This window comes from Hippoglossus hippoglossus, chromosome 12 (genome assembly GCF_009819705.1).
Source record: "Hippoglossus hippoglossus isolate fHipHip1 chromosome 12, fHipHip1.pri, whole genome shotgun sequence".
Lineage (NCBI taxonomy): Eukaryota > Metazoa > Chordata > Actinopteri > Pleuronectiformes > Pleuronectidae > Hippoglossus > Hippoglossus hippoglossus.
Genome location: NC_047162.1, coordinates 14451083 through 14476525, shown reverse-complemented (window position 1 = coordinate 14476525; position 25443 = coordinate 14451083). Strand labels below are relative to the sequence as shown.

The window sequence follows — 25443 nt, the reverse complement described above, 5'->3', positions numbered from 1 at the left end:
TTTAAGGAACTGATATTTTTGGGTGTGTGCAATTTGGTGCAGATCCAAATAAAATGCAGATCTAGTGAATTTGAATGTGGTTTCCTTGGCGGACGTATGAACTATACAGAGTGTGTGTTAATGTTGGTGGCTACTTGTTGTATTTATACAATACTTTCCATCTTCTCTTCATCTGTCCCTAAGACCTATCATAGTAGATTCTGGTAAATCTTGCATCCTGTATATTAATTTATCTCATTACAGATAATCATTACAGATAATCAAAGCAGATAAAAATAATAGTGACTGGCTTTCATTGTTTAAACTTTCAGCAGCTAACATGGGGTAAAATAAACTTTGGAAGATGACACCAACACGATGGACTGTAACCCTCCTCTTCCTCATCTCCTTTCACTCCGACCCCATCACGCTGGAAGTGAGTGAGTAACCAGAGACGTGTATTTTTATTGACTGTGGCTCTCTGCCGTGACACGTCAGGAGGAAGCACCCAGAGGCTGAGGTTCGGGAGAGAGAGGAGACGCTCTCAGGAATGGAGGACGGGACACTGATACAGGGAAGTTCCTGCGTCCGCAGCCTCGAGGGCCGAGCGGGCTTCATTTCCCAGGCAGGGCTCGTCTGTGTTTGTGTGTGCACGGACTCAGCAGAGAAACAGATACCGCAAATCAGAACTCACCGTGACGCACTGGTGATGCACAATGGTGACAGAATGTATCATCATCATTGAAATGTTTTTGCGAGAGTGGTTGCAACACATTAAGGATGATTAGCTCAGAGGAATAACTTTGTTCACTCTCTATCGCTATCTCCGGCCAAACCCAGTTCAAAACCCTGGCAGAACAATGAGGTATTTCTCCACAGTGTCTCTGAAAAAAAGAAATCGTCAAATATTTAAACTAACCAGCGAAGGATTTCCGTGAACTGCATGACCAGCTTGTCTCACCTCTAATGCTGCTGCCGATTAACCGAGCTGCAGTTGGACACGACGAGAAAGTTTCAATGCCCCTTGGTTGTTTTAAAGATGTGTCAGCTGTTTTGGTTGAGTTGAAACCTAATCACCTGCCATCGCCATTATCTAGTTGAACCAAAGCACAATGAATTCTGGGATAGGTTCGTCTGAGGAGGATCCCCCCCCATTGGAGCTTTCGAAATGTGAGTCTCTAGCTCTACACCGCATTGGTCGAACCGAAATGACACGGTCTGGTCTTCCTATTGTGTCACCAGCTTGTCATGCCGTCACAGATTTAAAAGATGTCTTTTTTTTTTTACATGTTAGCTGTTCGGTTGAGTACTTAGATCTAAAAATAAATTCTCTTGATGTGTTCAAGTCACTTTTTGCCGCCATTACCTCTTTGAAAACAGTATATGTCGTCAAATATTCCCACTGAACACCTAAATCTGATTGACATGTTTTATTGCGTCCAAATAGTGAGAAGATCGGTGGATTCAGAATTTTGTCCCGACACTACCAGCTAATTATCTTTTAGAGAAATTGAGGCAACGTGGATTAATGCAAACATTTGAAAACACTGGCACTATTGTAGAAATGCGAAAAAAATGGGCCGAATCTTTTTACTAAAGCAGATTATTGAGTGTCCCGCTCAGTTATTTGCTATTATTGTCATCACAATCTCAGTTGGAGCTGCTGTAACTCAATTTGTTTTGGTGAACCAGTAATGGATTTACCCCCCCGAGGCAGTGGGCTGAGGTCATGGGTTGATTCAATCCCAGTTTGTGTGTGTATCCTTGAAACCAGACACAAGAACCAACTCCGGGTGGAAACTGATATCATGAGAAAACTCTTTTATATATATATTGGTCATCGTGTTGAATGAAAAGCAGACGCGCGGCCTGTTTTATACAAGCTTTATTTACAATGTCATTTCCAAGTTTGGCAGCGTAGGGAAGCACATCGATTGGTCCTCGTGGGACAGATGCTGAATGAAATCCATCAACCAAGACACGAGTTATTTTCAGCCTGACACTTCCTCTACCACTGTCACATAAAGTATGTACACGTGTGTTTGTATAAGAGCGATATAAAACTTGGCAAATGGAAGGTTATTTGCTACGTCGGTAAAGAAAACATGAGAAAAAAAAGAAAAAAAAGCAAACACTGCAACCGTCTGGATGAGACTCTGACCTGTTAACAGCCTCGTGTTGTTTCTGTTATAGACTTTTTGACTGGCCCACAGTTCAGTTAGCAGTCAAAAGTCAAATAACACTGGAAAATACTGGTTACTCCTTTTTATGACTTTAAACATTATAGGTTTTGGAAACTGCAATCCTCGTCCTGCTCTGATATGTGACTAATGAAGATGGATTTTTAAGTTACAGCTTAAAGTCACGTTCTGTGCGAAGAAATGTGGCATTAATAAGGTCTCAAAAATGGGTTTTTAACATTTCTCTGGTTATAGGACAGTAACTTTCTTGTCTACCCTCTATCTCATTATTTGCATCAGGGTAATATTATTAATAATATACACAAGACACAAAAGCAACACAGACAGTGGCTGATTTAAAGGGAAATAACAGGGGGGGGGGGGGGGGGGGGGGGGGGGGGGGTAACACAATCTGTGTGAGATATTAAATAACAAAACAAAATGTTTCCCCACCATCCCTGATACGACCAAACAGTACATGTGTTCCATTATATACAGATTTCATAACAAACCAATGGGGATGGACGGTCAGGATGTAATATAACATCATATTACAGCTCAAACTGCAGCGTGGTTTACAAAACACAGACACAATCAGAGACGAGGAGACATTGCAAGAAAAACACTTCCATTTTTGCATATCAATTTATACTGAAAACACTTCTGGGATAGTAATTTATTTGATATGAAATCTGATCTGTTTTAATCAAGACTCTTTGATTTAACGCAGTAACACATGCATCCGTAACACTTAAGAAACACTTCTCCCCACAAACAAGACCCCGGGTCTTTGTGAAAACACTGGTAATTGTTATAGGGTCACAGTAAGTTCACTAACACTTCAGTAGATGAAAAATGTTGAATGTGCTTGTTTTGTTGATGAGGAAACATTCATTTTCAAACAAGTTTCTTCGAGAGCACCGTATTTTCTAGGAAACCTCTCTCCCAGAAACGGCCGGAGGTAAAAATAACCAGTTTTTTCCTCCGGTCGATCAGAGATGACGCCTTTGTGTCATTTTTTTTATTAGATGGAGACAAAACGCTGAGCTAGTCCAAGTCTCCTCCCTCTGTTGCATAAGACAAGTATTTAATAGTGTTTTGATGTTGCATGGAAATCCATTGTAACAGTATAAGCGGTGAGATATTAATACTACGAACAGAAAACAAATTGAACAACCTTTGCTGTACACGCAGCAAAAAGAATAAATAAGCAATTGAGATAAAAATGCACAGAATGAATTAATCAGGTTACAGAATAAGACAATTAGGAGTAAAAGAGGTTAAAAACAGAGAAAGCCCTCATTAAACCTACTTAATCTAAACAATACAAGACGTTTATCATGCGGGTGAGATTTAAGCCGATCTCAAGACATTTCTTTTTTTAACTCTTTTCAAAACAACACAATAACACTGGTCTTTAAAAGGCAACACGCCCGTTGTCCTAAGAAGACCACAAAGTCTTTTTTCATTTCTTATTTTACAAAAAAGGCACTAAATCGGAGCGTTCGATATATATATGCACTTATACCTGTAATATGCACATATCCTCAGGTCCAGGGGTTTGAGTCTTTCCAACACTTTTATCAACACACGCTCTGAATATAAAATTTAAATAAGACCGGTAATTTTTTTTTATTTAAAAGCTACACAAAATGTACAGTATGATTTACAGCTGCACCAAATTAAGTGTCAGTGTTAGTGATATTAATATTTGTGTCTAGTGAAAAGTCGAGTATTTTTGCTTTGTGGTCACCGCCGCATGTTTAAGCAGTGATTATCCTCCATTGAGAATTAATGCCAAAACTTTGATTTTGAAACTGACGCAATTGTTTTCCCTCTGCGACGCCTTCTAACCGCTAAGCCCTTTCAATCCAACTCAATGAACGTCCTCCACATTAGCCTACGTGAGCTAACGTACAGTTGCATGTCCTTTATTTTTTCTATCATATTAGAATTTAGTTTTCAATGTAAAGTGCATTCAAAGTGAGACAAAATGCACTTACATCCTACAAGACGAGTAACGAACAACCCAGTAGTCAGCAGTGATGCATCTATGTGTATTAAAACCTGCATTTTATGGAGTAACAGATGTTACACTGGCATTAAATAACAGCTAAAAAAAAAGATTCCAAGTGGGCTTAATGGGGGCTTTTCTATATACACAAGCAGATCTGTAACAATGTTAATCATTTAAAAACTCATTTTTCCATCCTATGCTCCGACTGCAAACTGTCCAAAAGGCCTCGAGGGCAAACCACTAATGCCCCGTGAGCTCTCCTTTAGTCCACAACTTGTTGTACTCCCATAATACTTGTGGTAAAAGCACTTCTACGATCTGGCAGCGTGATGAGGAGAACCAGGCAGAACCACTGCAGAAGATCCACACTTGAAAAGGGGGAAAGCTGGTTTCTTTTTTGTTTTGCAGACTCATCTGTAGGCTACACCTCTCGACTGTTTCTCACTGGAGCCAACAGTCCTCCGACCATGTAAATCAAAAACAGATATGTGGAGAAATGTCACTGAGGTATCCTGAAGCAGCTCAAGTCTCACAAGCACCACAGAGAAGGCCTATCAAAGCAAATGGGTCATTCACAGACTGTCCTCCGCACCCTGTACTCGGCGGTTGTAACATACTGTTGGTTGGATAGTAACAGACTTGATGTGGTGTGGAAGCGCAAGCAGACACGTTTCATGAAGAGCAAGTAGAGAGGGGGGGGGGGGGGGGCGATGGAGAGGATAACAAAGAGCAGGGGAACAAGAGGAGCGAAGGAGCCGGAAGGGTGGAAAACGTTGAACTGGGGAAGGAGGGTGAGGGTTTTCTGTTTTCCAACCACATCCCTCCTCCGGCTCGTGTTGAAGGTTACAACGCATGACACTGCAGAGGGGGGGTTTGTTAGTGCTCATGCTGCTGTGCTGGTTATTTGCAGGCTGGAGTCAATGCAAAGTCATGCAAATGGCAGGCGGGCGGGTAGTTCATGCATCGAGAGCCTCTGCCTACAGCTCGGCCACACGGCGCTCGCTTGGCCAGGTCATTGGTGCAGCGGTCATGCAGTGACATTGCTGTTAAAAGGAGGAGAGAGAGAGACATGACAGTCAGAAGACAGCAGCTTGAGTCAATGCCTCAGCAGGTCCGTCACGTTAATAACAACAGACGACAAACACTTAAAATGTTTTCAGACATGCACTGGACATTTTCCTGGAATTTTCCAGAGGGGCTGTACATGAGAATGTCCGAGTCCGTTGCTGCGGACATTCAGCGGAACTTACCAGCCCCCTGATAAAATGTCAGGAGAGTGTCTGAGTGAACTCATGTGACAACGCAGCAGGAAAATGTCCTGAAAATTCACAGCTAGCGAATTAGTGTGTTGACGTCTTTTTGAACAAGCTATGGAAACAAAACTGAAGAAAAAAAAAACGCAGCTTTACAAGATAAGGACAAAAAACCTATGATTTCCGCAGCGCCCCACACCATGAAAAAACATTTCTACTATAACCATAATTCTAAGATGATATGGAAAGTAGCTCTGCTGTGCAATATGGTTCAAGCACCTTCTCTTTGGTGACTTATTGGCATCAAGGGAGATTTATAATCTAAATCCTGTTTCAACCGGACAGTACGAGGATCTGAAATTCACAATCTGTTTCACCTCAAGACGAGATTTTCCTTTGAACACATGTCTTCCTATGTATGAGGGGAAGCCGACCGTGTGTCGAGGATAATAAACTATGGCACACAAGGTGTTGTCTGAGACAACCTGGTAAATGCTGGTAATGATAAAAACATGTGAACAGAAGCATTTCTCACTTTGCTCGACGTCGGCTCCTCACACAATGAAAAGCAGTCAACACAGTTAACACACTGATCTCTACTGAGCTCTGGATTGAACTTTCTCAAACAACTTTCCTTCTTTTCCCCTTGGGAGAAAAATAATCCTTTCACAATTACGGTTGTTACAAGACAACCTGCGTTTTGTTTTTCAAACCACGTAGTCTCACTAGAAATCAAATCAGAAAATGTTCAAATCAAATTAAACATTTGCATGTGATAACTACACGTCTTCCTATGCCTCCGTGCATTTGTTGCTCTGTAACACGATGATAAAACAAAAGAGCAACCTTCTGAAACAAAGCAAATGAAACATGGACACGTGTAACGGATATTTGCTGTTAGCTTTCTTAAAGCTACATCACAAGAGTTAAAACACAGATAACACGGAACAGAAAATCTGCCAACTCAAAAACAAGATGAGCCTCAAACGTTATCACAGGTAGAGATGTGCATAAATACTGCATGAACAGGTAGAGCGGTTCCTCCAAACAGAAATGACAGAGGAGATGCAACTCCTCCCACCCCTGTGGGGGGGTCGAGACTGCCTGCCCGGCAAAGGCTTGCCACAGAGTACAGGTTGAAGAAGGTCAGTGGTTGAAAGGGAGAAAGAGGGGGGGTTTGAGGCGATTAGTCAGACCCTATTGAATATGCCAGGGGTTGAAAAAGGTAGAAGCCTGGCATCAGTGGAGTAAAATATGCTTAGTCAGGGAAAAAAGAGGTGCAAGTTTTGGGTAGTTCCCGGGATCTCTACCTCATGGATCTGATCAAGAAGGGAAAGAAGACAATCAATAGACAGAAAGGAGGAAAACAAGAACTTCCGTTAGAACTGAACGGAGATAGTGTGCCTCAGCGAAGTTCAGCGGATCTGAAAGGTAGTTTGTCTCGGTATTGTTTCTGCCCCCGTTGCCTTTCTACCTTGTGGTAGCTGGCTGGACGTGGCCGGGATAAGAGCGGCGAGAGCTGGTGGCTTGTCTCTGCCGGGCCAGGAAGGACTGACCGGAGCCGGTGTTGGCAAGTCGGTCCTCAGCCGCCTTCTTCTGAATAGTCATGCCCTGAGGAAAGATGCAGGGGAAGGTCAGAGGAAGTTTCACGAATGGGTCACTATCAGTGTGAAGTACATATATAGACTCAATAGCACAGTACCAGTTGTTCCAACACAGTAACCAGAGAATTAGCTGTAATCAGTCCACTGACTGTGATGCATGAGAAAGAGAACTGGCTTAAACACTATATTAGAGCCAATTTAAAAACTCATGAACATTAACACCAGCTATTGATCAAACATGGGACAAGCAAACAGTGGCTACTGAACTTATACAACAGTCTATGCCGCCCTCTAGTGGTGAACATGCCAAATTAGTTCATATTTTGAATATATGCCAGAAAAGACGTTTTCCTGTGAATCAGAGACATTTAGAGTGTAAGGATATAAAGAACATGCAATTCATCATGTAACATAAAAGTAGTGTAAAATGTTCTTTCTTTCAATGTTAGAGCTGACATTGCAATCATTTTCAGGACAGTTACTTTAAAAATATCTATGATAACGTCTTCACTGCTTTAAATTGACATTTTAATGATTTTTGTGACTGTATTAATAGTCTCCTTGTCCTCAAATCCCAGCTCTACATGAGTGTGTGTCACAAATAAAAGGACACGTAACTGGTGTCACAGCTACTGGCTGCGTAAAGTCCTTCTTACCATATTGTACCAGGCTGAAACAATCAGTTTCTCCTCGTAATCTCTCTGGCTCTTTGTCTTGTCCATCTCCTTCTGTTTGGAGGAAAAATAAAGAAACAAAAATACATAAGAAAAGATATTCTGTGTTTTCTTTTGTCCTGTGAGTGATCATCTATGAGTTGACCTGTTAACATTGATCTACAAGCTGCTGAGTCCTGTACACGATCATCTCAGCCTTAGCTTACAAATTACCTCCAGTGAGTGTAACATCCTCTCCTTCTCCTGCAGCTGGTTCTTCAGGGCCTGGACCTCTGGACCCGAACCCTGGTTTTGTTTGGGGTCCAGGGTCCGGATCACCTGGAGGGGAAACATTCAATCACAATCACAATCACCCACAGCAAATATCACTGGTTACAGTGCAGAATACAAAAGATATTACTGTTGATCCTATGGCAATAAAAATATACTCACACTCTTGGCTTTTTCCAGGTATTTCTTATATCTCTCCTCCATCTGCTTCATGTCTTCATCTTTCTTTTTCAAGGCCTCTTCCAGATCATCCACTCGCTGGCCTGAGAGGGAACAACACACGTGTTTGACTCAACCCATCCTGTGCTCTTTTCTATGCATTTCCGTTTGAATTGAAAAATACATTTAATGGCTTCAGACTGAGTCATATATGTGTTGCAACATCAGGTATTATGTAATTTCTGATTCAAAAACAGGAATAGACAGCAAGAGAGGAAGAAAGCAAACTGACTTCACACAGTCCAAATATAACAGGGGCACAAACTCACTGCTGGCGTTGTATTTAGGCTCCATTTCATCGATGAAGGTGTTTTTCTTCAATAACTCATTGTTCAGCTCTCGTACTTTCTCCCTGATGGAAAGAATAACGCACATATGTTTATAAAAAAATTTTCATCCAATATCTCATTTATATTTGAAGTACAAAGACAGCTCCTGGTGTGTGAATTCACTTACATGTGCTCCTCATATTTCTTTTTCAGAATGGAAGACTGAAAAAGACAAAATGAAAATAACATTAATCATATATTAGAACTTCAACAAACCAGAATCCTTTCAAGAGCCACTCTGTTGGATCAATGCAGGACCTGCAGCAAACTCTGTCTGTTGCTTTAATTTGTATACCTGCAGCCACATGTGTGTGTGATACTAGTCCCTGAGATTGTTCAGTTCCACTTCATGATGGAACACAAGTCCCACAATTAATGGAACTGGGCCCCTGGGACAATGTGCACGGCATCATAGAGACATGTATATCAAATAAACACCAAAAATATAGTTCTGATAAGTTAAGCACGTCTGTCTGATCTAGAATGAAGAGGAGTTGATCAAATCTTGAGCATTTCCCAAGGCGTCCAACAGAGGGAAATGTAGAGTCAATTATATTTGGAAATGATCATCATAATGGATTCTGGATATCTTATACATACAAAGATCTGCAATTTCAAAAGGGGAATCAATAGAGCAGCAAAGCAGAAAGACAGTCAGTAATGTGTGGGTGATCACTTGATTTTCTACGATAATCACAAAGAATATTCAGGATTAGATGAGTTTTAGAATTATTTTTTTGCTTTTTGATCCTGTGTCAACTGTTCATGTGGTAAAATATTCAATAAAATCAAGTGAATGGTAAAATCTTAAGAGTACTGGAGAGAAGTTTCCACCAGACTCTAAACTAGAAGACAACAGCATCAAGGAACAAAGAGGAGGAGGACAAATCTACAAGTGTCAAGTTACTAAGGACTAATCAAAGACGTCTCTATTTCTATCAGGAAAAGATACTGTACCTGCAGACTACTGATAGGTAGCTATAAGAAAATGACCTTTCCCTGTGTGCAGCAACTCAGGGCAACAAACGCACAGAAAGTCAGTGAAAGGCTCAATATAAAAATCTAATGATTATTGCTGGACTTCCAGCCATCAAATTTGAAATATTATTTGCAGAGAATATCCTCTGAAAAATAGTGCAGATTTATTACATTCTGAGTTGTGACACATTTGGTTCAATGCAATCTAAGGTCATGAAAGAGCAAAGTTTAACAGAAGGAACTTGTCTGATATCAAACACATATACTTACTATTGTCTGACAGAGGGAGCATTATTTGGAAAAAAAAACATAAGTATTTAACTGAATGGCAAGAGTCCCAGCCCGGCCGAATGTGGACGGTTTTATTCCAGTGTACTTGCTTTAGGTTCTTTTGCCTAGTTTTGTTTCTCCTGTTTTCCAGCTCAATGCACTTTAGACCATTCTTCAGAAACGCTTGATTGTATTGATCTAAAGCAAGTGCATTTACGCAGTGACCAAAAATGATTTTTGATAGTTTAAAAAAGGCCATAGCACCAGGTCTTCCTTTTGGATTGCAATAACACATCAACACTGTGCTTACTGTGTTCTTACTTCTTTAAACTTGACTCCATCTGTTAAATACTGAAAGTATTACTGTTCTGTTCATCTTCAGTGAAGAGGAAGGAAGTTAAGAAAAACTGATCGGAGGCCTAATCTACACATACTGACAGAAAAGGAACCGGAAACCCCAACAAAGACCACAAAATGTTTTTGATTAATGTTGATTAGGTAGTAAAGACGCATAGTGATCGTAATTGACACACATGCAAGCTCTCTCTCACACAAAAGCCTTGTTGGGTCCAAACCTCCTCGTCCTAAATACCAGTTGTTTCCTACTAGAAACTGGTTCAGGGGAGACAAGGAACAGAGAAGAACGCCGTTTTCCCTTTTGTGTTTAGGAGCACAGATTAGACATAAGGTTAATATGAACAAAAATAAATTAATGTAATTGATATGTGAGGATTTTAGTTTGTAAACTTCAAGCCAGTCAGATGACACAAGGCTTCTGTTTATCCCAAGAGAAATAATGATTATCTAACGCTACAACATAGAATTTAGATAAAAGCAAACACACAAACAAAAAAAACATGGATACAATAGGTGTTAGAAATGGTTAATGTTAATAAGTTAGTAATAACAAAGGGAAATCAAAAGGTGTTTCTTTCTATGCACTGGCCAGATAAATAATTGTGAGTGTGTAAGGAACCTAAGATAAATTACCTAAAGAACCTTGACCCTTCAGGAGGAGCAGTGTACTGCAGTCTTGCTGACTATCTATACTTAACAGCTGTGGTATGAAAGGAATTTCATTTTCTTTATATTATCAGTAATGTGCACAAACACACAATAAATACCACATTTTTCATAACTTACATCATCTGCTTGGGAGCCCTGTTCCTGAAGAGACTTTTGCAGCTCCTCCACCTGACCCTGTTCCTCCATCAAGCGCTGATTGATTAACCTTGATGAAGCACAAAAGACCAGTCAGACTACATAGCTTAAAGAAAGGAAGCAGCGAAGCTATGCAGTGGTAGATACAAATCATAGAGGCAGGCTTCTGACTCAAAGGTCAAATTGATGTTCCAGCATAAAGAAAGGAGATTGATCCATGTTCAAAAACAAGGAAATAATCTCACCACAGTCAAAACTACATGAAAAAGCAACAGATATTTTTCCTTGACTGTGAATAATTAATTCTCCTTTCTTTGGCTGTTAATCTGCATGTTCTTCTGCTCGTCTTTGCCGACCTGTTCTCCGTCTCCAGTTCATTTTTTCTTCTGTTTGCATCCTCCAGTAGACTCTGCAGCAGAGTGATCTTCTCATTGTCTGATCCCTCCTGGGCCAACTTCAGCATCTTGTTCTCATGCTGAAGACGAATCAAATGTTCCCTGTAATAAGAAAAACACAGAATAATTCATTCCTTATGAATAACAACGATTTCTGATCCGATTTGATTGAAATAGTAATGGTTATAACACACCTTTAATCAGCAATATCTCTTAAAAAACTAATTCTGGTGTCATATCAAAATTAATCAAGACAAATGAAAAAAATGTAAAAGCAAAATCTTGTGAAACCTAGACATATTATGATATAAACATATTTGAGTGAGCATCAGTTAATATTTGGTAAGAAGGCAAATCATGTCTGTACTTGGCAAACTTAATTATTTGATTGGGCAGCCACTTTACTTGCCCATTGACACATCTAGTCTGCACCTTAAAATAAGAATAAGAATTTTGATAGCACTGAGTCAGAACAGTCTGTTACTCAAGTCTTTCTTTAGGGTGTGGCTGCTGACTCCTTTCCAAACTGAAGAACCGGCTAAATGTGTATGCACTCGCAGGCGGTGGCTAGTCAGTGTTAGGCTGAGGGAGAAGGGAGGCAGAGCTGAGTAAAGGTTCCAGCGAAGCTTATTCATTCAAATATATTACATAAACTTGACTGGATTTCTCCGGTGGACGTCTGATTCCTGCACTGCAGCAGACAGAGAATAACTGTGTGTTTCCAGCTGTTCATCTGGCTGTGTTCATTTCAGAGAAAACCAGAAATAATCAATTCCAGATGTTGCTTTTAAAAGGCTGCTCCAGCTTTTCACATACACTCACTCGAACTGATGACCAACAAATGAGCAGGTTATGTAGTTTGTATCTCTGATATCTCACATGAAACTTTGCTGAAGCTAAAAACATCTTTCTTTGTTATTTGAATCCTTCCTGGATATGACATCTCAAGAAACTACAGCTTTCCACTACTCTGCCACAAAAAACGAACAAATAGTTTGGATTGATTTAACTCAAGTACAACATTTATTCCATAAGCAGCTTTTGTAAGATTAGGATTTCAAAGGAAATCCACATTGTTCTAGGTTTGCAAACGCTGAACTAAAATCCAGGCACTTTCTGCGACCTGAAGAAAGCCCAGCCCTCTTGGAGAGCGGCAGCGAGGCTGATGTAACTCACACACAACTATTACATAAGTCACTAGAGAGACGGCTCATTTTAGGGCCCAACTCTCATCTACCTTCATTTGGCAGAAAAAGCAGCAGGGGGAAGAGACTTGAAATAATCTGTCTGTAGCACAGCAGACAGACAGTAAACACAAACACAAGGCAGGACCCAGAGGGGGATCCAACTGCCAACCTGTCGTTATAGAGCACTTTTCAAATTGCTTCCTTAATCCTAACTGATCTGATTTTAACAGACAACTTGCAATATGGACTTTAAAATCTTAAAAACAACTGTTCTGAAGTAAATGTCTTTTGTGTGACCATATACGGAATTTCTAAGATGCATGTTCTCAAAATTATTTACTGCTGATATTTATTTCTATGTAAAATATAATATTTACTTTTCCCTAACTAATCTAATAAGTATAATTAAAATAAATTATAGTCATACCGAATCTCTGGGGTGGTGATCTCAGCAGCCAGCGAATCTGAGCCGTCGTTGCTGACCAATGGGAAGAGACCTGGGTAAACAGATAGTGTTGTTGTTATTACATGTCGGGGCAAACCTTACTCAACACAAGCTCAACTACTCAGGTTCGGCTGCATTTCCTCACTAGATGTAAGCTGTCCCTCCTGAGCCTGGACACAGTGCAGCTCCTCAATCGTCTCCTTCAGCGAGTCTCTCTCTGTCCGCATACGCTACAGAGGGAGACAGAGAAATACGTATGATCAAGTGATACAGAGAGTGTAAGAGAAATAAGAAATGTGCCATATGTCCAACTGTATGAAACTGCTGGATTTGAAGGTAATTTACAGCCTTTGGTCTTATTTTAAAGACAAAAAGTCACAAAGTTAGAAACATTGATCTGGTGGTAATATATCTGAACATATTTTGTCTTAAAAATGTCTCCGAGAACATTAAAACATGCAAACTCCACACAGAAAAGCAACAACTGAACCAGACTTCGAATCCAGAACCTTGTGAGGTAACAGTGGTAACCACTGGAACACCGTGTGGAATATTATGGGCTTTTCCCATGAAGACTGTTTTTGATCATTCCAGTTTCACTCAGTTGTTTATTAAGGAAGTGAATTGAACATACATCTTTTTCTTTTTGTAGGGAGTCCACTTTCTCTTTGACACGTTTGTACTCGAACTCCATCTTGTCTGCCTTTTTAGACTCTTCCGACAGTCTGTTCTGAAGTTCAACCACCTGCACAGAGTGAGAACAGTTGGAAATGAGATGTTATCCATGGGTTACATGCTCCTGTCAGGGGTAATGTAAATTAAGATGCTTGTGAGTAAACAACATGGCTGTTGATTGGGTACCTGTCTCTTGTACGTCTCCAGCTGGCCCTTGGTGGCATTTGCCTTTCGCAGCTCTTCTTCCAAACCGACGTTGGTCTGCATTAACACTGTGTTCTTCTCCTCCATCAGCTTATTCTGAAAAACAGCCACGGAAATATAAGCATCAACTGTGCTGGTTTATATGGATATTTATGCGCTGTACGTCGGTCTGTGTGTGATCGTGTACCTGTCTCCTCAGAAGTCCCATGTCCTCCAGTTTCTTCTTGTAGTGTTCCACTGTCCCCTCCAGTTTGGACACTTTGTCTGATGAATGCCTAGAGGGGGGGAAACAATGAGCGGTTTCATTTTGTGAGGTTACATAAAGCGGAAAGCTTTACTAAAGCTCTGTTTGTGTAGCAACATGCCTGAAACAACACATATCTGATATAACAGGATAGTGGTTCCAAAATGAAATATTTGGCTTTTGTCATCTCCTGTTTTTTTTCTGACTGTAACACAATGAATGCTTACATTACATTTTCCAACTTACCGAAGAACATCCATCTCGTCCTTTAGAGACTGGGCTTCATCAGCCAGTGACACAAGCTCTTCGTTCTGTGACTTTACATCCAACAGTTCTTTCTCAAGCTCCTCACACCGGATCCGGTAGTCGTCTTTCGCTGCCTCCAACCTAAAATGAATTAATAACAATAATCATCCTTCAAATTCAGTAAAGCCAGCGCTCACTTTTCAAGTAACAAAATCTCCTTCCATCTCCCCACCTGAACGTTTCTTCCTGTAGTTGCTCGAGTTGTGTCTGCAGCTGGAGGTGTCTGCGTCCAGCTGGGCTGTTGATATCCTCTATGGAGTCCGACTGGTTGAGTCTCTCCATCAGGACCTGGTTTTCTGCGAGTAAACTGCTCTTCTCCTCTTGCAGCGCTGCCACCTGGGGAAAAGGGGGGTGAAGAGAAGGGGAAAGAATGGAAGCACGTAGGAAAAATAATAAGAAAAGGAGCAGAAAGGGCAGAAGGAGACGGTCCAGTGGTGAGATACAAGATTAGATGAATAGGGAGAAGAAGGGAATTGGATAAGAGGAAAGTGGAAATAGAGGAAAAGGCAAAGGGGAAGATGGAATGATAAATGAAAGGGTTGTTAAAAGGATAGAAGAGAGGCAGAAAAAGGGGAAACGAGTTAGAAGGGAGTGAGACTAAAGCTTTCAAATTGCATCTGTCAACATTTTCTTTAAACAGGTTAATCACAATCACTGCAGCATCAACCGCAGTGAGGAAGCAAACCAGACACACCAGACACACCAACATAGCAAGTAGGGCTACATATGGTTTGATGTTGTCTCGTCATTGTGATAGACAGGGAATCAAACTCCACACAAAGCAAAGCAGAAGCTGGTTATTTTCACTGCTATTTCCACCATTTCTAATCCCTGGTTGTTGTTGGATATATTAAAACCTAAATCAATAAACCTCAGAATATCCTTCAGGACTATTCAGGACAGAATATCAGGACTATTAAAACAAACTTGACTTGCTCTATGAGGTTGTAACCTTGAGCTTGATCTGGTATGAGTGTTATCCACAAATTACATAGCAACTTTGTAAGTGAGGAAGTGAGAGGGATCATATCTAACGTCTTGTGACACCAGTGAAGAGTACTTTGGGTTTCACTGTATTGACTTGTGTTTTGTTCAAAGTTCAATGTGTTTTCATGTGTGTAACATATTTTGTATAACTACAAGTAGACTCATGAAACTGAACCTGTAGAAGTTTTTAAATATATTTGATAGCTGATTGATTTTTGTTGACACTCCTATGTGTGGAATGTAAGCCATTTGATTTGGTCAGTGACACTGTTATGTGGAAGCGTCCTGTGAGAACTTGCACCAGTGTGAAAAATCAGTGGAACAAACTTGGTTCTCGATGTGCACTTACAAAAGTCGAAAATCCTTATCAGTAATGTAACATATTAATAACATACAATCTGTCAATATGTGTCATATATCCAACCAACAGCTCTACTATTTAATGACTCCTTCCTATTGGTCCAAAAACCTCCTGCTGCCTACTGTTGCTGTGGGACAGTACATGGAACACGACAGGGTAAAGAGGCAGGATGCTGTCGTTGAAGGGGCGACCTCTGACACACCCACACAAGACTGGAGTTGTGGCTGGTGTGCGACGAGAGGACCGTGTGTATACGTGTGCACAAACACTTGCGCATAAACGTGTACACACACATGCACACATAATTAGGACAAGGGGAGATCTTGGTTCCAAAGGGGCCAAAAGGGATGCTGGTGCAAGCAGACTGAGAAAAAGATTCCAGGACTATTAGACACACCACACACCATGGATGGAAGGAAGAGACGGAAAGAAGAAAGTTTGGATTTACCCTCTCTTCTAGCTCATTAAACTCTAACCTCAGTCTATCACGCTCCTCTTGGACATGGTGGGCCTTTAAAGCAAGGCACACAGTATTGAAAATAGTCAGGAAGTAAGAGGAAAGTGATTTAACACAACAAGAGAGCAGGTTATTTAATTTACAGCTCCATTTTTCTGAAGTAGCAGAAAATGAATTCAAAATAATGTCCATTATGATTAGATAAATATGATTAGATGATGAATATATCATCTCTTCATTTGCCACAATTTATCATTGTTAAGGTTCATGCCATTTAATTAAATTCATACAGAAAAAGGGAGCTGCTTTTAGAGAAATACAAAGCATAACACAATTAGATAGTGAATGTATTCAACCTAAAAAACTATTAAGAACGCAACCGCAAACAAATGTTCATTACCCCATGCAATGAGGTTATGTTTACACCCACATCCTTTGATTTGGATCTTAAAAAACAACACACAAACACATTTATCGTGTTGAGATCAATTCATTTGAAATTAGAATTATCAGATTACTTTATTCCCTCATATTTTTTATAAAAGGTCCACAGACCTGTATAGGGATGTTTGACCTTTGTGGTTTGTTCTACTTTATCTCTCCTTCACCAATTTACTCTATGTCGATAAAGATCAACTGTGTCAAATATCATTTTAATGAGGAGAAGATCATTGTTCACAAATAATATTTAATGCCTGATAATCAGAAGTTGAAATTGTGCCTTTGGCTACAGCAGATGATATAAATGTTTCAAACAATGCTGTTATTTGATTAATATCTATGATTTAACTGGGATATTAGTTTCAGCACCGCATAATAACCAGCCACAAATAATGTTATCCATCTTAATGTCCAATTATCCACACACACTCACTTTTTATTAGTGTCATTCCGACATATGACTTATGTCTGTTGTATAAACCAGCGTTCAAATAACATGGAGGATTACAACTGTGTGAAACTAACCTGCATGTCAAGCTCACGACACCTCTGGGCGATCTCTTCCTTCGTAGACAAAGCATCGTTCAGCTCCTCAGCCGTTTTTTTCAGCTGAGAACCGAAATAAATCACAAATTTGTAAAAACTAATTTAATTTCCATTGATTTAAAGCTCACATACTGGATCTGGGGTCATACAAATAAAACAACAAACAAAAACAGTCACAGTTTGTACACAGGAATAAATGCAGAGTAGCAGAGGTTTGAAGTTAAGTTTGTATTTCAGCAAGTATAAAGAAAACTTAAGAGTTTAAATTATGAGTGTATTTCTTCTTGAAACTTGAGATCCCTTTGATGCCACTGTTAGAAAAGAGAACTGAATTGTAATGAAACCCTGCAGGGTTCAATAAAGGCTCCATACCTGTCTGTCTAGATCCACGTATGATTCATTTCCTCCCGTCACCGGAGTCTCTTTACTCATCAGCTACAGGAAACACACAACAAGAGGTTAAAGGGTGGAAGAAATCGCCTGGTTTGTCAACCCTGCACTTGTACAGGATTAACAGCTGTATTCTGCAGATGTGTCAATTCAATTACACCCACAACCCTGCTGAGATTAAAAAAAGAAATCTGACTAACCCCACTGTGTTCTCATTTATCAACTATCAATTGCAAACACTATTTAATCCAGGTCTAACGAGCTTGATAGTCTAACCTCTTGGATGGCTGTCATGACAACGTGCTGCACTGACTCCTCCATCATCATTATGGTCTGGATGTATTCTAGAGAAAAAGAGACACAGTTATGAGGTAAATTCAAGTTTCGTGAGATAAAAGACAGACAAACACAATGTGGAATACGCACCTTGTTTCTGCTCACAGTTGACAGCACAGCCCAGTATGAGTTGCATCATCCTCCCAAGTTCTGCTGCGTCAGAGTGTTCTCCGATGAGGTTAATATCTGGTAGTGTGAAGTCATTAATGTGCTGGCCTAGGATCTTGAAGGGGAGGAAAACACGTTATTGGGTTTTAAATTATAATTTTGTAAATATTCCATCAATGAAATTTGGATTATCATGGCCTGTATTGTGCTAAAGGGATTAAGTGTGGAGAAGGCACTCATGACATCACTGTATACAAAGGGTTATTGAGTCTGAATATTAGGCATTTTTATTTCAAAACGATTATGGTAGATGGTTCTTACCTCCTGGTTATAGTCGAGGATGCCTTTCAAAATTTTCTTTAGATTGCTGATCTGAAAAAAGAGAATACTTATATAGACATTTACCCAAAATATTAAAAATACCAATACTACGGACACCAACTGAGACTGACAAATATAATACATATATAAATATTTATTTATGCAAAAGAAATATCTAAAACTATGCAACCTTTGACATAAGACCAAATGATGTCTGATCCTTACCTTTAACCTCCAGTTGTCCCCGACCTCTGGCTTGATTCTACCAATCCAAGCGTCACTGAAATACACTATATCTCTAAATGATGAAGACAAAAGAAAAAGCGAAAAATTAGGTTCTTTAGTTTACTTTTGTAAATAGAAATATAAAATCTAGTTTGATAAGAGGGCCATCTTCTTTAAGGAATTTGAATGAGAAAAAATGCCAGCAGCAATGAGGTCACAGTCCTACTGAAAATGTCAGTATGTTTGCTCATAAGTGTAAATAAACATTAAAATATTTTGTTTTAAAATATATCTCAGTTTGCACAGACATGTCAAAACACATGGCTAAAAAAGGGCTTTTATAAAAATACAACTGACCAGATATATTACATTTGCCACATACACTTTCACAGAATATGTAAACTTACATTTTCTGTAGAGCTTGGGCCATGACGATGCCACTCGTCAAGTCTTCAACCGTCTTACATGGAGCCTCCACTCCGAAAGTCTGGATCTAAACAATAAAGAGAAACACACACATATTGTTTATCAGATTATTATGTTGACCTTCAACGTAATCCGCTCAAAACATTCAACAAAGACTTTACTGAAAAGCTGTGACGCCTTCTTTCCCCAAACACCCTACCACTCTCACAAATGAGGACTTAATTATACTCTTGTGGATGCACACAAAAATCTGCGGATACCAGGAACATATAATTGTTCTTATTATAAAGCTCTCTAGTCCGCTTGGAGTCTGTGGACTAGTGCACATGCACAGTTGGTGTCTTTGTATTGCAGTGGCCACGTTGGAGGGGAGCTGAGAGTCCGCACACAGCCTGGCATGCACCCGCTGATAATGAAGTTTATGTCAGAGCCGAGAAGACTTGCATACTTGGAGATGAACAAAGTATGACACTATCTCTACACACATTCACTCCGACAAGCTGCCCTGGATAACCCCAGTCGTTCCCTGCTGGCCACTAAGCAGCACCAGAGGGGTTGGGGGTTACTTGCTCAATGGTACTTCAGTGATGGTACTGAGAGAGGGGGCGAGCGTTGCTTTAAATATATTACATAATGTTTGGACCAAACAAGACTGAAGCACATCCACTTTGTCTTTCTTTCCAGTTATTACACTTGGCCTGTCTTTGTTCCCGTTCTGCCACTCTTCTCCACGCTTCCTCTGGGCTAAACGTCTGTTGCCCAGACAGAAGTCACTATTCCTCTCAGTCAGCGTGCCAAAAGAGGAGGGGAAACTGAAAGCAGGAATGTTGGAGAAGGGACAAGAAGAAAATGACAAGAGAAGATTGAAATTCTGCCTGCAGGTCGTCGTCATGCCCGTCTCACGTTTCATGACATGGCTCCAATGTGACACGAAGCTCAATGAAGAGCAGCTAAAAGTGTTGGGTAAGCAAGGATGTGTCACTTTATCCATTGGAATCTAAATCCCCGGCTGAGGAAATACTGGCTGTGTTTACACTATTTTCTTAAAATAAACATGATGCAGGAACAAAACCCTCTCCAGCTACTGACTTGACTGATGTACCTTTTTCAAATAAGTTTAAACAAGTATAACAACTGAATAAATTCACTGTGCTTCATTAATTCAACTCGACTTTACAAGTCTGGAATATTGAGCAGGATTTTGTTAACCCATGAAAAGCAAATAAGAACATTGCATCATCATATATTAGCAAAGACAAAGAGGGATATTAGTAGAAGAACCCTGACACGGCACTAACAATAACATGGGTTGTTTTACCCTTGATTCACTAGTGAACATTATGTGTAATGTCTCCTCTTTAAGTGTAAGCTTGAAAACATTGTCGCCATATTTTCAAAATGCTGCAATGACCATTACATGACCTCCAGGGGGCTAATAATAGGGTCAGTCTCTTGGGGTATAACCAGTGGGCATGAATAAGCAGTTTGAAGATTTGATTTGGTCACTGGTTTAAACTTGCTTGACTATTTAAAGGCCTCTTGAATTGAATTTCTAATCTTGAGTAAAATCTGAACTGACTGATTTACTTAAGTTTCCTAAATTGCTGCTGCATGATTGTGTGTATGACAGCTTTCAAATAAACGACCCAACAACCAAGACAACCTTCCTACATCTGTATTATTATTCCTATTTCTACACTTTCTGGTGTTTCTGGGCAGCCAAGTACCAGAGAGGTAGCGGCTCCTCTTGAGAATCAGTCCAGCAGCTCGCGGCTGAAGCAAGTCACCGGCCCAGAGCCAACACACAAAAGGCCCAAAACAATACCCACCATTACATAACAGTCATTACCAGTGGTAGACTGAGAAAAAACCTTACCCACTTCAATTACCCACGCAGTGCTCACTCCATCAGTTCAGTTACAAAAGTCCTTTACTGTGATGCGACGCTATCTTTTAGTATGGGCTAGATTCTGATGTCCTGTGTCTGGATACCGAACGAACACAATGCAGGTGACTACCGTTTGTACTGTTGCTGTCAAAAGTGCAGCATCAATTTGTTGAAACACAGATGAGAAACAACAGCATAATAAACATTTAAGCAGCAGGGGCACTTTGTTGAAAAGAATTGAATAAAGAAAGCACCGTGGTAGAAATTGGTTTCATCCACACCTATTGTTCTGAACTTGATGATGGCTCTCCACTGCAGCAACGATCTGCGTCACTTCCTTTAGCAGGAAACACGAAGGAAAGAAAATAAAGGAGGAGCCAGCCCATCAGAAAAAGTCAACACACAGCCACCAGAGGCCTTGACAGAAACATGACAGCCAGTCAACAGCTGGTATCCACACACTGCTATAAAGCATTTGGGAGAATGTGATTTGTAATGCCTCACGCTTGAGGTCAGGCCGGACTCTTCATCAAGACCTATTTTTGCTGCTGAGTTATGGTGTCACCTTAAATCCACTGGCGACTTTAGGTCCACATTCTGTCTTCACAGGGCTCTGTAGCTGTATTTACCCGCTAAACCATTGTTCCCAAGCATCAATACATTCTCGTGGCCACATGAGCCCCGTACGCTTGACTGCGTTGATACATCAACAAAACTGTAGCGCGCATACCACTGAACTACAAAGCCTTTAACCGAGACATATGCCCCCCCATGTGATGTCTCTGGAAAAGCACAGGGGATCGCTGCAGGTGAGTGGCTTTATGCTGTTCAGGACATTGTGCAGGGTTGTCAGTGTCAGTGAATGAAGCCTGTTTGTGCTGGCTTCATAGGAATTACTGGTGACACACGTGAGTTGTACGCTGAGAATTTATTATCCTCATTTAGTTTTTATTAGTTTTAATCTGACGTTTGTCATTTAAACCTTTTTGGTAGTTGGCAAATAATAAGCAAATCTGCTATTAAAGCTGTCACTCACAGCTGGTTGTACCACACATCTAGAGCAGTTTAAAGTTTATAGAATATCTCAGATATCTCTGGGCTAAACCATGTCCTGCGTCACCGGCGTCACCTCCTAATCAGCTTATTATGATCGTATCAATCGCTGAGCCTTAGAGCACTGATCACAGAGCGAAACAAGGTCAACAACCACCACTGCATCTATCGAAACATAAAAATATCACAATCTCTTAAGATTTGCTAATAAAGTAGATCATCGACGTCTTCGAGATCGATCACAATATAAAATCCTCCAATCCTCCACCTCCTGATGCCTTTACTACACATCCAAACTACAATGGTTTCATGCATCCAGGCCAGCACATCTATCAGCAGATGTGTTTTCATATCATTTTTAGCTTGAGGCGTATTTAACTTTTAAATGTGTGTGAGCTGCAACACAATATTGAAAACCAATTAATCTGACAACAAAGCACCTGAGGCATTTTGAGGTTCTAGTTTAGTTTAAGATTTGCTTGTGTTCCGTGGTCTTGCCAGATTACAATCAGTCTTCTTTGATCACATCATCTATGGCAATGAGCTAAAAGGAAAGATAAGAGCGTTTCATTACAAGGTGCGATTACCATGATAACATTTAGTCTTAATGGCAAAATAATTGGTGCAAATTACACAATTACATATGACAACACACAAAGGGCAACACAAATAGAAAGCAATCCCTAATATCTGTGGTGTAATATGAATTACTAGAAATTCATGTGTTCCGTTTTGAAAAAGGAAAACTACAGGTTTGTGGATTCAGTTGGGAAAAGAGTTGAGCTGTGGAAAAAGCATGAACAAAAAAGTGCTGCAGAAGCCTCTGCTTTCCTGCTGCTCTGCGTGTGAAACTATTGCTGTCATGGGTTCCCAATTATTCACATCAGGGAGTGTGAGACACAAATATCTTACAGTAAAAGCGATTCTGCAACTAGTACAGGATAAAGTGACACTGTGACTGTTGCGACCTCACAGTTAACAGGTATGTGAGGAATGTTTTCCTGCCACATCATTACTAGGAACTTGTAGCGAGGCCATTCTGAGTTGTCGTACATAAACCAAGCAACAACAACCAGAGGTGGAGGTGACAGTGACGTACTAGGATGCACATCGACTGTGACTGTGCACCCACGAAAGTTACCAAGTTGCTGAACACAGCTTGTACCAGAACCATTATTTTTTAAGGTTGGCAGATGTTATGTTTTTGTCTGCCAATCTGTCTGTGTAATTGTGATCAGGAATACACAAAAACTACTTGACACATTGCCACAATATTTGGTGCAGGGATGCGGCGCGGTTACGGAAACAACCCATCAAATTTCGCGGGATAGTTTGTTTGTCTACATTTTCATTGATTTCTCAGAGAATTATTCATGGTTCTTGATGAAACACATCAAGCATGTTTAGGGGACTGGAATATATGAATCAGATGCAAATAAAAATCCAGATCTAGTGTATTTAAATGGTAATCAAGGGACTGTCAGGACTTGGTGGAGGTATATCCTCTCTGTGTGTCCTTCTAATTTTAAATATGCCTATATTCTATTCCAACAAAGAGTCCCCCCAAAAAAAACTTGATTTCATCGTTTCCGTAATGTACATTAAATACTTGTTTTTTATGTCTATGCTCTACACACGAGCTCTAAAACTCCTATTTCACAGTTTCACAGAAGGACATTCACATTTTAATTTCCAGTATATATGAGGTAACACACGACTGTGCAGGGACCAAGGTAAGTTTACCTTAACGAAGCTCCACTATGACCAACACCACATTCATGTTATCACTGTACACTACTGACATTTATGCAGGTTGTGTGTAGTAAACACATCCAAGAACCAGCAAGTGTCATTTCAGCCCGACCAGTCACAGATGGGTGTCTATACTTGGCTCTCATATGCCCAATGGCTTTTTCCCATCTAAGCTGTAGGTTCCATGTTGCTCGACAGTCACAACCAAAACATCTCGGTGACATTATTGATGCTACTCTGCAAACACACATTCTGATCATCACTGTCCCGGCTCTTGTCACAGAGCTGCGTCTCAACAATGTAAACACGCACCACAAGGTAGCAGCACATGATCCGTTAATCTGATGCCTTTATTCCCCTCAATCGCTGTTTTCAAGCTTTGACTGGAGATATCCGACGTGAGGCTACAGATGAAGAAAAAACACCCAGTGAGCTACTTGCTGATGTGGATCCGGAGGAGGGAAGGCGAAGCAAGGAGAGTGATACACGAGACAACAATGACAGGAATTCAGACTCAAAGCAGACGCCGCGCTGTGACGTTATATCTCCGATCCAGATGAAAAAACAAGCGGTAACACACGAGCTGAAACACGGCCGGCGTCTCTGTCGTTTCGCCCCTGGGACACAAAAAAAAAAACGACCGAGCAGTGGGAAAGTTGAGCTGGCAAAAGGAGCTAAGGAGCTAGCTAGCCTGTAGCTACCCCCTGACAGATGAGGGCGGTTTGCTGGCGAACAACACATCAGCAGCTAAAGCAGCTAAACAGCTGGCCTGCATACGTAACCAGCGTCCGCCCGTCGTCTCCCCCCGGTCTGCCCCGTTAGCTCGCCCAGCTAGCGTTAGCTCCGGGGGCTAGCTAGCGTCGCCGGCGCCGGAGAGCCGCCAGCCTGTCAGGGGAGGGGGGGGGTAAATAACCCCGGCACTTCATCACGTACCCACGTCAGGAGGCTTCCACACAGCTCCATCCGATCCAGCGTCTCCGACCGACTCATCGTTAGCTAACCGCGGCTGTGTTTTGGGCGAAGTGAGCCTGGAGTTTAGCTGCCCCGCGTCATACGCTCCCGACGTCCGCTGTTCGACTGTTTGGTTCGCTGGCTGCGCTGCTCCGGCGTCTGCCAGAGGAGGGCCGGGGGGCGGAGTCTGTAGTGGAGCTTAAAGTGGTAGTTCACGATGCAGATGGAGGGTGGGTGTTCGAGTCCACTAAACACACAACAGTGTTGCAGCCAAAACAAATGCAATTGAAGTAAATGGAGACTGATTCTTCAAATGTATAAAAACAACAGAAAAAACATAAAATTCTGCTCCTGTGGTGTCATCCAAGTGTCCGTAAGACACGATTTTCTAATTCATCTTGAAACAGTGTCTTTTACACCATGTTTTTTAGCCTAAATGTCCTCTGTGATCCTCCTCTGGAGCCACATTCACACATGGATATCATAGGACTTTTAGATTAAAAACATGGTGTAAATGACGCAGTATCGAGTCAAATTTGAATATCGGGGCTTGCGGACGCTTGGATGACACCACAGGAGCAGTATGGAGGTAAAATCATGGGGGGAAATCATGCATATTTAGCTTGTTTGAATTTAAGGGATCTGTTGGGCCTTGCTGGAGATATGTGCTCTACTGGATGTCTTTCTCGTTCATAATTACCTGAGCGATAAAACTACTAACTTCATTGTCAGGCCTCTAAAATGCATTCAACTACAGCAATGGGGCAAAATACACTTTGGTTGAAGCGGTTAAAACTGTGTAGATGTCAGC

At 40.8% G+C, this 25443-nt stretch overlaps 1 protein-coding gene across 4 annotated transcripts; it reads right to left on the bottom strand.

The window, feature by feature from the left end:
• Positions 1-1848: 1848 nt before the first annotated feature.
• hook3 (hook microtubule-tethering protein 3) lies at positions 1849-24802 on the bottom strand. Of its 4 annotated transcripts, none has more exons than XM_034602233.1 (25): positions 24615-24802; positions 18970-19055; positions 18563-18635; positions 18338-18388; positions 17999-18131; positions 17849-17916; positions 17555-17617; positions 17162-17245; positions 16187-16249; positions 14563-14726; positions 14331-14471; positions 14028-14115; positions 13823-13936; positions 13596-13706; positions 13107-13191; positions 12944-13013; positions 11291-11431; positions 10917-11004; positions 8653-8687; positions 8466-8548; positions 8140-8240; positions 7921-8025; positions 7690-7761; positions 6904-7040; positions 3795-5219 (listed from the first exon to the last, which is right to left on the bottom strand). In XM_034602233.1, exons 1-25 carry the CDS (start codon positions 24669-24671, stop codon positions 5204-5206), a joined length of 2229 nt encoding a protein of 742 aa, XP_034458124.1. In that variant the 5' UTR covers positions 24672-24802; the 3' UTR covers positions 3795-5203. The 4 variants fall into 4 exon arrangements, with proteins under 4 accessions (XP_034458126.1, XP_034458124.1, XP_034458125.1 ...); XM_034602234.1 differs by lacking the exon at positions 3795-5219 and adding an exon at positions 6434-6748; XM_034602235.1 differs by lacking the exon at positions 16187-16249 and having other exon boundaries at positions 1849-5219.
• Between the last annotated feature and the right edge of the window lie 641 nt (positions 24803-25443).